At 45.3% G+C, this 13097-nt stretch overlaps 1 protein-coding gene across 1 annotated transcript in view; it reads left to right on the plus strand.

Annotated features, from left to right (window-relative positions):
* The first annotated feature begins 9266 nt into the window (after positions 1-9266).
* INO80C (INO80 complex subunit C) overlaps positions 9267-13097 on the plus strand; it is a 30528-nt gene continuing 26697 nt past the window's right edge. The window contains exon 1 of the mRNA XM_032119019.1: positions 9267-9827. Within this exon, the coding sequence (XP_031974910.1) occupies positions 9282-9827 (546 nt within the window). The 5' untranslated portion in view covers positions 9267-9281. The remainder of the gene's footprint in view (positions 9828-13097) is intronic.

Here is a 13097-nt window from a genome sequence, read left to right on the forward strand (position 1 = left end):
TCTGCTTCTGTGACATGTGTGTTCAGGGCACTGCAATCCTGCTGATTCATAGCCAGCTCATAAATCACCCAGGCTCTGCAATGCCTTCTACTGCAACTGTTATCCACTCATTTTTACCCCAGCCTATGATTTATGCAGTTCAACTAATTTTCTTTTTTTTTCTTTCATATAGAACACTTTTTATTCAAGAAGAGACGATCCTTTTAGGAATGTCTCAAAAACTGCAGTGATGATAAATATTAATTTGCTTCTCTTGGTCACTTCACATGGACTGTAAGGATTTCCCAGGATCAACTGGTGACACTTTTAAAAATCTAAAAATTACTGGCTGTAGAAATTGTGAATTTGTGCTTGTCTGTGCTAATTTAAATATATATATATATACATACATACATATATATATATATATATACGAGATTAAGAAAATAACAACAAAACAGCCCAGAAACATTTTCTCTAGGTTCTAATCTTATGCTCCAACTGGGCTCCTCTTGAGTATCTGCACACTTAGGGCTTTTTTGTCCATCCAATCATCTGGTTTGCACAGTAGCAACTCAGAGCAGACACCTTGGCTAAGACACTGGGTGCAGTCTGACTAGCTCAGCACACACCAGACTGGTTGTCATAGGTTAGCAAGCTAAGTCTCAGAAGTGATGTTCTTCCTACAGCTTTCTGTATGACCTGACAGAACCTATCAGCTGGCCAGTTTGAATATGGACAATTCTTTAAGCCACTTAAAGTTGTGACCGCCTCTGTGATCCACACTTAAGAATAGACAAACTCCCCTCCCAAGCGCTCTCTCGTTTCTGGTGCTGGCACAGGTGGCTGCGGGCCCCGTGCAGGGGCCAGTGGGGACAGCCCAGGCCCTGCTCGGGCCAGGCCGGGCCGGGCCGGGCCATCCTGGAGCCGATGGGCGGAACCCCCCCCACCCCCCGAGCAGAGCTGTGGGCAGCGAGAGCAGCTCGGCTCCCCCCTCCCCTCCACTGCGGCCAAGATTTCAGCGAAAGGGGCACCGCTGTCCAGCAGAGGTCAGGTGACCAACAGTGATAAACCACATTCCAGCTGCAAGGCCTGGGTGAGATTAACCCTTTTATTGCTGTGAAGAGCTGAAAACTTGAGGGAAGAGAAAGAGGAGATGCTTCAAGCTGAAATTCTGTTCTGAAGCTATGATATATCAGAGTATCCCGCTGTAATTTCATGAAGGCATGGGGGGTGGAATGTTCAGTTCAACTTATGAAGCAAAAGCACCTGTGCTGAGATAGGCAGATGCTGACGCAGCTGTAATTTCATGAGAAGTTTGGACAGGGAGAGATGAACCAGATGAGGACTTTTGCTCCAAATGGGAAAGGAGAAAACCTCAGTTCTAGAGATGCTCCCAGAGATAGTCCTAAAGATGAAGATGAGGAAGACCCTTTGCTCCCAGGGAAGGAGAAGGTCCTCTGTTCTTAGAGATGAAATGCTCCCAGAAATGGGTGAAGAGAACTTCTGTTTCTGAACGGCTCAACCTTAAAATTATACCCCAAAAACCTTCAAGAGTGGACCCTCCAGAGCAGTTGCAGGAAAAGCTGCAAGTCGGGGGAAGGGACTCACATGGGAGCAGAGAGACTCCTCTTCCTAAATGGACTGAACAAAGTTATTTGGAAGTGGGCGGCTGTCTCCTTGTGATAATATTCTCATAGCATGGGCAAGAGAGACTCCTCTTCCTAAATGGACTGAACAAGGTTATTATGGAAGTGGTAAACAGAGTGAACATCTCAAGGGTTGTCTTTTTACATTGTCAGTGGGAGAAGGGAGAAAGGGGGGGGAGGAGAAGAGTTCTGAAGGTGGTATAATTTTTTTTTTCTTCTTTTAGGTCTGTTAATAAACTTCTTTATATTCTTTCAAGATTGGTGCCTGCTTTGCGTTTCTCCTAATTCTTATCTCACAGAAGATAAACAGTAATGAGTATTTTAGACCAAACCACTACACTAAATTGGTGTTTCTGCCCAGTTACAAACCCAACCCGCTACAGTGGTTTATCTAGCACTTGAAGTGCTAGTTAGCATTTAGGGAAAAAAACCAAATGAGATTGACAAACAACCACCAAAGTCAAGATGTCATCAAGCAGATGTCACATCTTGGCTGAATTCTGCATCTTCACCATTTGAGTTTTTTTCTTGCATTGAGAATTAATAGTGAGCAAAGTAAATAACATCCACAAATTGCCCAATAACAGTTAGAGACACTGCTGGCATTATTGACTTACTCAAATTTGTATCCCAGTTGCAATAAAAATACCACAGGCTTAATGTACGGGCAAATGCAAAATTACTAGAGAATTAAGAGTGTTATAGCACCAAAAGACTTGTTGTAACAAGCAGAGATGCGTGAGCTAATCCCTCTGAGCAATTTATTCAGTGCCTTCAACCCCTGTTCTGTTAATGAATTCAATGGGACATATTTATTTCTGTGAATTTATTCCTTAGAATTACTAATAAATTAATTATATAACCATGCTCAGTCTCCAGATTGCTTGCAAACTAATAGCCAACCCACCAAGATTTTATGTTCCTAAATCAGATTACTTATTCAGCTAATCCACATACTTTTCAGTCTACAAACCCACAGCATTTTCAAGGTGGTTACTACATTAAAGATTATGCAAATGAGTATCATGACATTTTTATCTTTCTCAGCTGAGCATTTCGGAAATCAAGAACTTGTTCACATGAATAACTGCAGAAAACATTCATCAGGCTCTGAATGCAAACTAAATAGGGAAATTCTTAACCCATTTTCACTTTCAAAGAGATAAGATTAAATTTAATATGATAAACTAATTCATAAATCTTCTGAGACAGTACCTAAATATGCTGAATATTGCATAATAATTAATTATCTGGGATATACAGAATACAGGATTCCATTAACTTGCACAATGGTCGGCTTCTTCCTTTCATACTGTATGCAACCAGAACAATGTTTAAAATCGAAGTCAAATATTACATGTACCTTTTTTTTTTTGCCAGCATAAAACTTTATTTTACCATAGTGAAATCTGTATTTAACAAAACCTTTTGGGTTGGATTTCCCTTGCCTACACAGTATTTTGGCAAAACCTGCCAGGCACAGCATGAATAAAATTTTTGGTCAGTAGTCCACACTTCAAGTAATAACACTGATAAGTGGCCAGTGTGCTACCAACATAACTTTACTTGACTTAGTAGCAAAACTTCAATTAAAGTACAACTAAACTGTAAACCGAACAGCACTTTGACTCTTATTGCTCATTTCTGATGTGTCAAATTTCTCACATTTTAAAATAAATTTTGAGAAGGAGAGGCTACTGGGAAAGTGACAAAAGGCATTTCTAAAGACCCTGCTTTTCTTTCTGTGTTACTAAGAATATAGAAATGACTTCAGGCAGATTGCATTGAATGTTAGATATTTGATGTGCACAGTAAAAAGGCCTTTAATATTACCAAAGTAGTCTCCTTAATCCACAGTTCAAATACCTATTTTAAAGGCATTTGGCATTATATTTAAACAAAGCTAGTGCAATGCCTGCAGCTGCAAATTGCAGGGAACAAATGCAAATCACAAGAGTTCACACTGCAGGCTCTGAAAAGTCATCAAAGCCTCCAAGTACTTTTAAAGAATAAGGTACAAAACACCACCAAGACCCCACAAGCTACCCTGCAGAAATCCATTGCCTTCTACCTGATACAGCACTGAATATAAGAACTTCAATCCTTCCCTTTTCCAGAGCCTCTATGAAAATTCAAATGACACCCAGTAGACATATACACAACCAAAAGGGGAAAAAACAGTTGTTGTTTTTGTTTTTAATACAACTTGAGTCTTTTTGAAGAGTTAAAACCTTACAAATTATAGCACAAATTGCACCTGTGCAACGCTGCTAAAAATGGCTAAATTAACAGAAAACTTGCCTGAGCGTGTTGGATACTGTTGCCAGGAAATTGTAATGGTACAAATCACTATGTAACCATCACTAGGAGCTATTTCCTAACTGGCACAGCTTCCTAACTTCATTTCAACCTACTGTCCAGTAAAAGGTTATCCCCACTTTGTACATACAAAAAAACAACCAACCAACAACAACAACAACAACAAAAAAAGTAGACTAGGAGGAGGTTATGTAAGAATTCTAAACCCTTCATTTCAATTCAGTGATATAGAGAGGGATTATACATATTCTCTTGCACCATTTTAGCTACCTGATAATCTTACAAACTGCAATACAGCCAATGAGTAAAGCCATAGACAATTTCATTTTTAATCCACCTGTTTTTTTGCAGTACAGAAGTAAGAATAGTAGGAATACTGAAAGCTAAACAGCCAGGCAGGATGTAAGTTGGGTACTGAGAGAGATTTAAGTTCAAAGCTTGAAATAGAATAAATACACAGTTACAGATACTAGCCTTTTCCTTTTGATGGAGCAGAAGAATACCCATGCATTTGGACTGAAAGCATCCAACACATTTGCTCCCAGGCAACCTGAATGTGTCAGTCAGAAGGCCTCCCACCACAAGAAGCAACTCCACTGGGCCAGCTCATCGGTAGGAAGAGAGCTGGCACAGCTTTCTACTTGCTGGGGAGCTGCGCTTGGGGCTGGGGCAGGGAGCAGCTCTGACTCACACAGCTCCTGGGGACCTTGCTCTCTCCACTCTGTTTATCCTAACTCATGCTAAAGATATTTCTGCTGGCTTTCCAAACATTTTTTTTCTCCCAGCACTTTCTTCCTTCATGAAAAAGAATTAAATCTTAAGTCGTGAGGCACCCGCCACCCTTCACACATCTCAAAAAGCTTCCCTGTATTTGGGAAGCTACACTTGGTCCCCTCTGCATGATGAGAAAACTATCATGGTCAAATTTCATCCAACCAAAGGGTAAAAAACCCAAAACCCCAAACCAACAAAAAATCCAAAACCCCACCTCACAAACCTGGGATAAGAGCCTGAGATGTTCTTCCTTAATTCAGAAGATTCCTGCATTTTGCCCCAAATATTACTAAAAAACGTACCAGGGGCCTTTCCAGCTCCCTGAGACTATTATGAACAGGCATGTTGGTGACTATTCACATCAAAGAGCATGCAGAGTTGTTGCTGAGCTGTATTTAATTTTCTAATTAGCAAGGTAGCATATAAAAATATACCGGTAAGGGAAAGGCATTCAACTCAAGTCAGGTTCAAAATTAACAGCAGGAACAGCCTTATTGCACCAAGCCAGGTTAGCAATTGCAATTTGCAGTTCTTCAAATGAGCCCTCATCTGTATCACAAAGCGACTGCTTATTTAAGTGTGTAACAGGAACCCAGCAAGATACGTATGGCACTTATTCAGCAGGAAAACACCTCTTCACTTTCAGCAGGGGTGGTTGCAGACAGCCACTCAAGGAGCAAGGAGAAGGCACCATGCAACTCCACAGCCCTTCTCTCATTCCTAATTCTATTACTCATCCCCACAGGCACTGTCAGTGTTTACACTGTCATTGTCCCTATTTCTGTATGAGTTATGGGTCTTCCAGGATTGTAAGTGAGGTGGATTGAGAACTGGCTGAACAGCAGATCCCAGAGGGTCACAATCAGTGGCACAGGGTCCAACTGGTCATTAGTGGTGTCCCACAAGGTTCAATACTGGGCCCAACACTGTTTAACTTATTCATCAATGACTTGGATGAAGGGGCAGAGGCCTCCTCAACAAGTTCACTGATGACAGAAAGCTGTGAGGAGTGGCCAATACCCCAGAGGGCCGTGCAGCCCTTCAGAAGGACCTCGACAGGTTGCAGAGATGGGCAGAGAAGAACCTTCTGAAATTCAACAAAGGCAACTGCAGGGTCCTGCACCCGGGGAGGAATAACCCCAGGCACCAGTACAGGCTGGGGGCTGACCTACTGGAAAACAGCTCTGTGGAGAAGGACCTAGGGGTCCTGGTGGACAAGCTGACCATGAGCAAGTTCTCCATAAGCCATGACCAAGAAGGCCAGTAAGATCCTGAGGTGCATTAGGAACGTGAGTAGGTCAAGAGAGGGAATCCTGCCCCTCTACTCAGCCCTACTGAGGCTGCATCTGAAGTGCTGTGTCCAGTTCTGGGCTCCTCAGGACAAGAGAAACCTGGAGCTCCTGGAGCAGGTCCAGGAGATGGCAACAGGGGTTGCAACATCTCTTATGAGAAAAGGCTGAGGGAACTTGGCCTGTCCAGCCTTGAGAAGAGACAACTGAGAGGGGTCCTCATCAATGTCTGTAAGTATTTGAACAAAGGGTGCCAAGAGGGTGGATCCAGGCTCTGCTCAGTGGTGTTGAGCAATGGGACAAGAGGCAACAGGCAGAAACTGACGCACAGGAAGTTCCACCTGGATGTGAGGAAAAACTTCTTCACTGTGCAGGTGACCGAGCACTGGAACAGGTTTCCCAAAGAGGTTGTGGAGTCTCCCTCACCAGAGATACCCAAGAACTGTCTGGACACAATCCTGTGCCTTGTTTCTGGGATGACCCTGCTTGAGCAGGGAGGTTGGACAAGATGACCCACTGTGGTCCCTTCAACCTGACCCATTCTGGGATTCTGTAGTGCATTTGGTACTATGTAAAATTCCGTTGTACTTAATATTGCTGCAATACACATGGGCCTTGTGATTTTTTAGTAAACCAATTGATAAAAATGGGTACAGATAAGAAAATGCCTGGCTAAGCACTATTTAAAAACTTTCACTGATGCAGCATGTTAATTCTCTGCATGATTCACTTGCATTAAAGATGCTCCTCTCAGTAAAAACATCCCTGTGATAAGGTATGCTTCCTATTTAATTGGGCATGCCTGGGAGCTGAGCACGCAGCATGTGCATGGGAAAGGGATGGGACCCAGCCCTGGGAACAAGAAAAGGCTGACTAAGACAAGATCAACATTTTGAGCACACAACAAAGCAAATCTGGCTTTATTGTAGGTTAAGGATGAGTCGGACGGACGTAGACGGAGACGGGGACGAATGGAGAGATCTCTATAGGCAGGTCTTGGGACACAGTCGGTTTATTGTAAAGGCGTGGGTATAGGGGCACTGCTCAGAGCTGCCAGACTCAGCTCTGAGCAGGCCCAAGAGAGTAAGCAGGTGAGAGAGAGAGAGAGGGTGTAAGAGCAAGAGTGGAAGTAAGAGTAGAAGTGGAAGAGAGGAATAGAGTGCCTGAAGTCCTGGTTACAATACAATAAATCATCTTCTGTACTGAATATTCTAATTGTCACTAACCAATCTAATACAAGATACAAATCCTATAGCATTTACATACAGCCTATAAGAGTTCTTATATTACCATAGAGTGTTACATCTTAACTTCTAAAAACTACTCTTTGGACCCCTTCTGCTGAGCTAGTAGGGTCTGCTCTGACCCTTGGACCTGCCTGCAAGCAGAGGGTATTGTTCAATCAAGAGGGGATTACTTCAGTGGCCATACCATTGTTTTCTAGTTGTTCAGTAACTAAGACTTGGTATTTCAAAAGTGGCTTTCATTTCGATGTTGCCTGTAGTTTTCATATTCCCAAAATCTTTTGTCAGGCAATCATATTTCCAAGGTTTTCCTGTTTCATCTTCCCCAACATTTATCAAGGGACACAACTCCCCTTTGATTCCCAGTGCCCCTGCTAATTCCACTCAGGCCACCATTTTGAGCATGCAAGGGGAGGCTGTCAATTGAAGCGAGAAGAAACATGAACTGCAGAGCACACACAAGCCTGAAACACTCAATAAGGGCAAATGCAATCCAGTTTACCAGTTGGCTTTGTGGTGCTGCTGGCAGCCTGCGTGCTCAGACAGAAAGACAGCAACTACAGTTGGGAAGGAAAATATGGGACTCGGATGTTTGTACAAGGCCCTGCTTATGCCCCTGGAAAGCAAATCTTGTCCTGCTTTTCTACTACATACACAGGTGCCTGGAACACAGCCTGGAAGCCCAGGCTTTTGTCTTCAACTCTCTTTCAGGCCACCTTCAAAGTTTTTGTTTTACACAGCACTGCCTGGCACCCCTACTGTGCCCAAGTTCAGTCCTCATTACAGCACCGTCTATAAACGTGACCTAATTTTTATGCCTGAATATCAACTTCTTGGACCTCTGCCTCTCCGCAAGGCATGTGCTGGGACAGGATCTCATGCAGCTGCAGCTGGAAACCTAGGAGACTGGCATTGCATAGAAATAGTTCAAACAAGCATGGCAGTAAGTTGCCTAGCATGTTGAATGCAGGTGAACACAAGCATAAAGCTCAGAACTTTTCTCAGTCATCGAGCAGCTTAAGAACTGTGCAACACCACATCCAGTTCTCTAGGGCATGGTGTGGAACAGCACAGACAGTAAGAGGACTGTGGAAACTCTTTAGACCACAGTCCAAATCCATCAAATCTATTCTGGTACGTTTCTTCAGTGTAAAACTGCTCCAGATTCCAAGAAGAGGAAAAATCACTAGACCAGGCCACTAGCCAGGCCAAAACATTGTGGAAGCAACCAAATCTTTAGCAGTATGAACTGACAGGCAATCAGTATCAGCTAGCTGGAATTATAGTCTGAAATTTTTAATGTTAACTGTAATAACTTGCAACTTGCATATTGAAAGATTATACAGTTAGAATCACAGGCTTGTCAAAGTTGGAAGAGATCTTTAATATCATTAAGTCCCACCATTAACCAGGCACTATTCCTGTGACCCCTAAACCACATCACCTAGCACATGATTCAAGCACCTCTCAAACACCTCCACAGACGGTGACTCCACCACCTCCCTGGGGAGCCTATTCCAATGCCTGACCATCCAAACAGTGAATTTTTTTTTTCTAATATCTAATCTGAATCTCCGCTGTCTCATCTTAAGTCCACTTCCTCTGGTCCTCTCACTGCAGTCGCGGTGGAAGAGATGGGCTCCATCTCCCTGCAGCCTCCTTCCAGGGAGTTGCTGCAGCTCAGCATGGCCGGTCACACTGAGCGCTGGCTCGGCTTGTCAGAGCTCACCACCTGAGAGCTGAAGTGAGCAGTTAAATCCCTCTGCGTATTTTATTGAGACAACTGGAAAAAACCGACACATTTGAGACCCGCACACCATTCTCATCGTATGAAGGCCTTTCACATAAACTTTATCACCCCTTGGGCAGGCTTAAGACAGCGACTGCCCGCAAGCACAGCGCAGTGTTTACACGGAGCACACAGCGCTCCAGCGCTAGCACCAGGCACGGACTACACCCTGTGTTGAGGTGCTCCCGCACAGCTCCTTACTGCTCACCTCCCAAACGACTGCAAAGGCGTCTGTGCTATGGCTCAGACCCAGCGCCTTTTCCAGTCCCGCTCACCCCCTACGGTGAGAAACCCCACACCTCGACACACTTCACACTTTGCCACCTCCGACGCACAGCGGCTACCCGGGGCCGAGTCTGCCACCGCAGGCAGGTCTCTGAGAAGGGGCCCGCGACACAGCAGAGCAACGAGGAGGCGGCAGAGCTGCTCCCTACGAGACTCTCCCCCAGACGCGGTTGCTCCGAGCTCGAAGCCTCACAAGCGCCACCCAAGCACCACCCAAGCCCGGCTCGCCCTCAGCGGCCCCGACCAGGCCCGGCCGGGAGTAGCGGGGCCGCGCCGGCAGCACTGCGCATGCGCGGCCGCAGCGCCGCCACTGCGGCCGCGGAGGGGGAGCGCTGCGGGACCGGGCGCGCAGCGGGGCGGCATGGCCAGCCTGGTCCCCGCCGCCGCCGCCTCGTCTCCCGCCGGCGCCGCGTCCCGCAGCAAGAAGCGCCCGGCGAGCCCGGGCACCGGTGGCGGCCCGACCAAGAAAAAGAAGGCGACGGCGCCTGGCGGTTCGCAGGTAATGGTGAGAGGGGGTCGGGCAGCCCGCATGCGCGGTAGTGACCTGCTTTTCCCCGCCCCTTCCCGCCGTGCTGGGAGCGTGTCCCCCACCCCCTTCTACCGGGACTGTCCCGGCTCCCGGGACCCACGGGTATCCCGGGACACGCCGCTGCCGCCCCACGCCCCCCCTTGCCTCCTTTTCTCCCGTCCTGCCCATGGCCGCGCTGGAAGCTGCCGAGCCCGCTGCGGTGTCCCTCGGGCCGGCGGGGCCCTTCAGGGGTCGGGACTCCGACTGTCGGGCCTTCCTTCATCCCGCTGTAGCGTGGAGTTTGTGTCCCCTCCCCTCCATGTGCTCAGCTAGACCGGTGGTGTCGTTCTTCCCGCTTCCCCGGCCGGGTGTGCGGCCGGATGAGGCAAAGCTTAACCAGGATGCCGTGGAAGCTGCGTCTGTGACCACCGAGATACCGTGTGTGGTGACACTTCCTGACCAAGCCGCCCCACAGTTCGCTGTTCCTTGCGCTCGCCTCCAGCAGCAGCTCTGTACTCGAGGTTGTGCCGCGCCTGAGCTCCGTGCGTACCCCCAGAGGCACAAACCTCTGATCCTGCGTGATGCCGACTTCAGTGTGAGGCAGCTGAGCTGTCGCGGAGGAGGCACTGATGCTGGACAGAGCACAATTCAACAGCTGCTAGATCTCCTGTGTGCAGAGCACATGGCCTTCTCTCAGCTGGACTAAGGGCATAGAAGACTTACATATGAAATGAAGATGTAGCCTCAGAGCCTGAGTTTTGGGGAACAGGGTCAATCAGGGAGACAGAAGGGCTATGAATGCGAGTTAGTCCTAAACTCCAACCCTCAATCCCAGCAGGTTGTTCAGCCTCAATTTCTGCATTGTGTGGCACCAGCACCCATCCTCAGTTGATGTCATCTGCCTCCTGATGATGATGTGTACATCACACCACTATACAAATAAGCAATCACTCAAAGCATTCTGTTTCTCATCAGCCTCTTGAGGATGAGGTAGCATCTCATGCTCCAAAATTAAGTCCTGGAAGATGTTCAGAGTCAGCGTGTACATGACATCTGTATAGACTTTAGATGCTGTTATGTCGTAGATTACTTCTTATAGAAAGATTTTGGTAGCTACAGTGGTGAAAAGAAGGTTGGAAAAAATGGCTGTCTTTTCCCTCTAAAAATGATTCTTCTAGTAATACTTCATGAACTATAACAGTAGCATAGCTACAAATGCTCTACTGCCGGTAAGGTTGCTTATTTTCACATGAGCTATCAGATCAGGGGATTATTTATGCATTTTTCAGCAGATCTTCTCTCCAGGCAAATAAAAGCCATTGTGCACACACGAGAGCACAGACACAAACTCTTCCTCATTTGAATGATGCTCTTGACACAAACTCTTCCTCATTTGAATGATGCTCTTGTTTTCACCCCATGGTGGTTACATGGTTTCTTTCCTGGCGGGCTTATCCCTAGGACAGGGAGTACACAGGATAGTGCCCAATGTCGCTAACAAACTGCACCGCAACTGTGAAAAATTACTGCCTGACATGATCATGTTTGACAGCTTTCTCAAGGTGTGATAGAGATAATGATCTGGATTTTCCAGCGTGGAGCAGTCTGCTCTGTGCATGTGCGTGTGTGTGTGTGTGTGTATGCAGATATAAAGCATTATATATTGATATATAACTTAAATGTGTATAAAATAATTTATATTTTAAAAACTTCCCCACACCCTTCAGCCTCTAAAACTGTTTTCCAAAGTTCACACCAAACTTAAGCTTGTGGACAGCTTCCAGTGTTATGAGGCAATCCATGATTTCTTACTCAAACTGTGTTTCAATAGTGTGTGATAAACAGTTTTTGTAATTCTTCTCACAAGTGATTTCAGTGGAGAAAGAAGTAATTTCTCAACACTACGTCCAAGTCATTGTACACATTCATTGACTTCAGCAGTGCAGACCAATCCCACAAGGGAAAGAAAAAAATGAGTCTCAGAAAATGTGTAATCTCAGGAATGGGTCAAGAAACAGCTCATTCTAGCTATCTCATTCAATGTTGCTGAGCAGCTCTGGAGCAAGGCAGTTCAAACAAATGAAATGAAGGCTTTGCATGTTTTGAGTTAAAAATGTTGATCATGCCATAGCTCAGCAAAATATATCGTGCCATAGCTCAGCATTAAATGGCTTCTAAACTGACGTTATTTCTTTGGTTAAGTAGCAAACCGCAGGTAAGAAAATCCCTACTGGGAGGTTTAAAACTACCTGCAGGAGTCAGCTTGGGATCTGGGGACCCTGCCTGTTGTATTAACTAGTAACTTCTGCTGAGAACCTTGTGCTAGCCTACATGAAAACACACTTCACATTGTGCCAACTGTGAACATCCCCACATCTCTGATTCCATCTTTGTGAAATTAAACAAAAAGGGATTTTTGTTAGTTCTGCAAAGTGTATACTTAGTTCTTCTTTCATATGCTCTATGTCAGAAGCAGCTGTCACAATGCTCACCCTGAAAATCATGCTGGTCTGGTAAAACTGTAAATTTCAAAACTGGGTTCATTTTTTATATAACAAATTTGGTTAAGCGTAGCAATGTAATCAACTAGTTTGAGTAACTGTGTATATCCTATAGGAAGGCAGAATTATCACAGAGCATACACATTTTTATAAACCCCGTTTTGATTTTGTTTCTCCAATATGTGAATTGCCACTTTCTCTAAAATACACCTTAGGAACATTACCAAAAAACATTCTTCATTTTTTTTTAGAGCATGGTGCTAATAACACCAAGGTCGCAGGTTCAATCTCCATATGGGCCATTCACTTGAGATCTGGAATTGATGATCCTTGTCTGTCCCTTCCAACCCAGAACATTCTGTGTGATTTGTGTGAGCTACTAACCCAAAGGTATTGAGTCATGTTTGTTTTGGAAGCACATTGCTCATAGGGCTTGTCAGCCATGTCTGTAGAAGGAGACACATGCTTTTTGGACATAATGCCTGTATTTACCAAACGTAGTATTAAAAGTGACTTTACAGGAAAGCGTGATTGCAGATTGATTACTTCACTTCCACTAACATTACGCAATTATTCCTCCCATGCTGTTGTGCCACTGAAAAATGCCTCAGCCTTTGTGGCAGCCATGTTGAGGATTATTATGTATATTAAATGGTAACATTAATGTGTCAAAACCAATACTGTGTAGTGATTTACACAGCACCGTTCCCTCAGATGTCCCTGCCCAGTGGTTCCCAGGAGCTGCTGTGCTGATTCAGCT

Source organism: Corvus moneduloides, chromosome 1 (assembly GCF_009650955.1).
Source record: "Corvus moneduloides isolate bCorMon1 chromosome 1, bCorMon1.pri, whole genome shotgun sequence".
Lineage (NCBI taxonomy): Eukaryota > Metazoa > Chordata > Aves > Passeriformes > Corvidae > Corvus > Corvus moneduloides.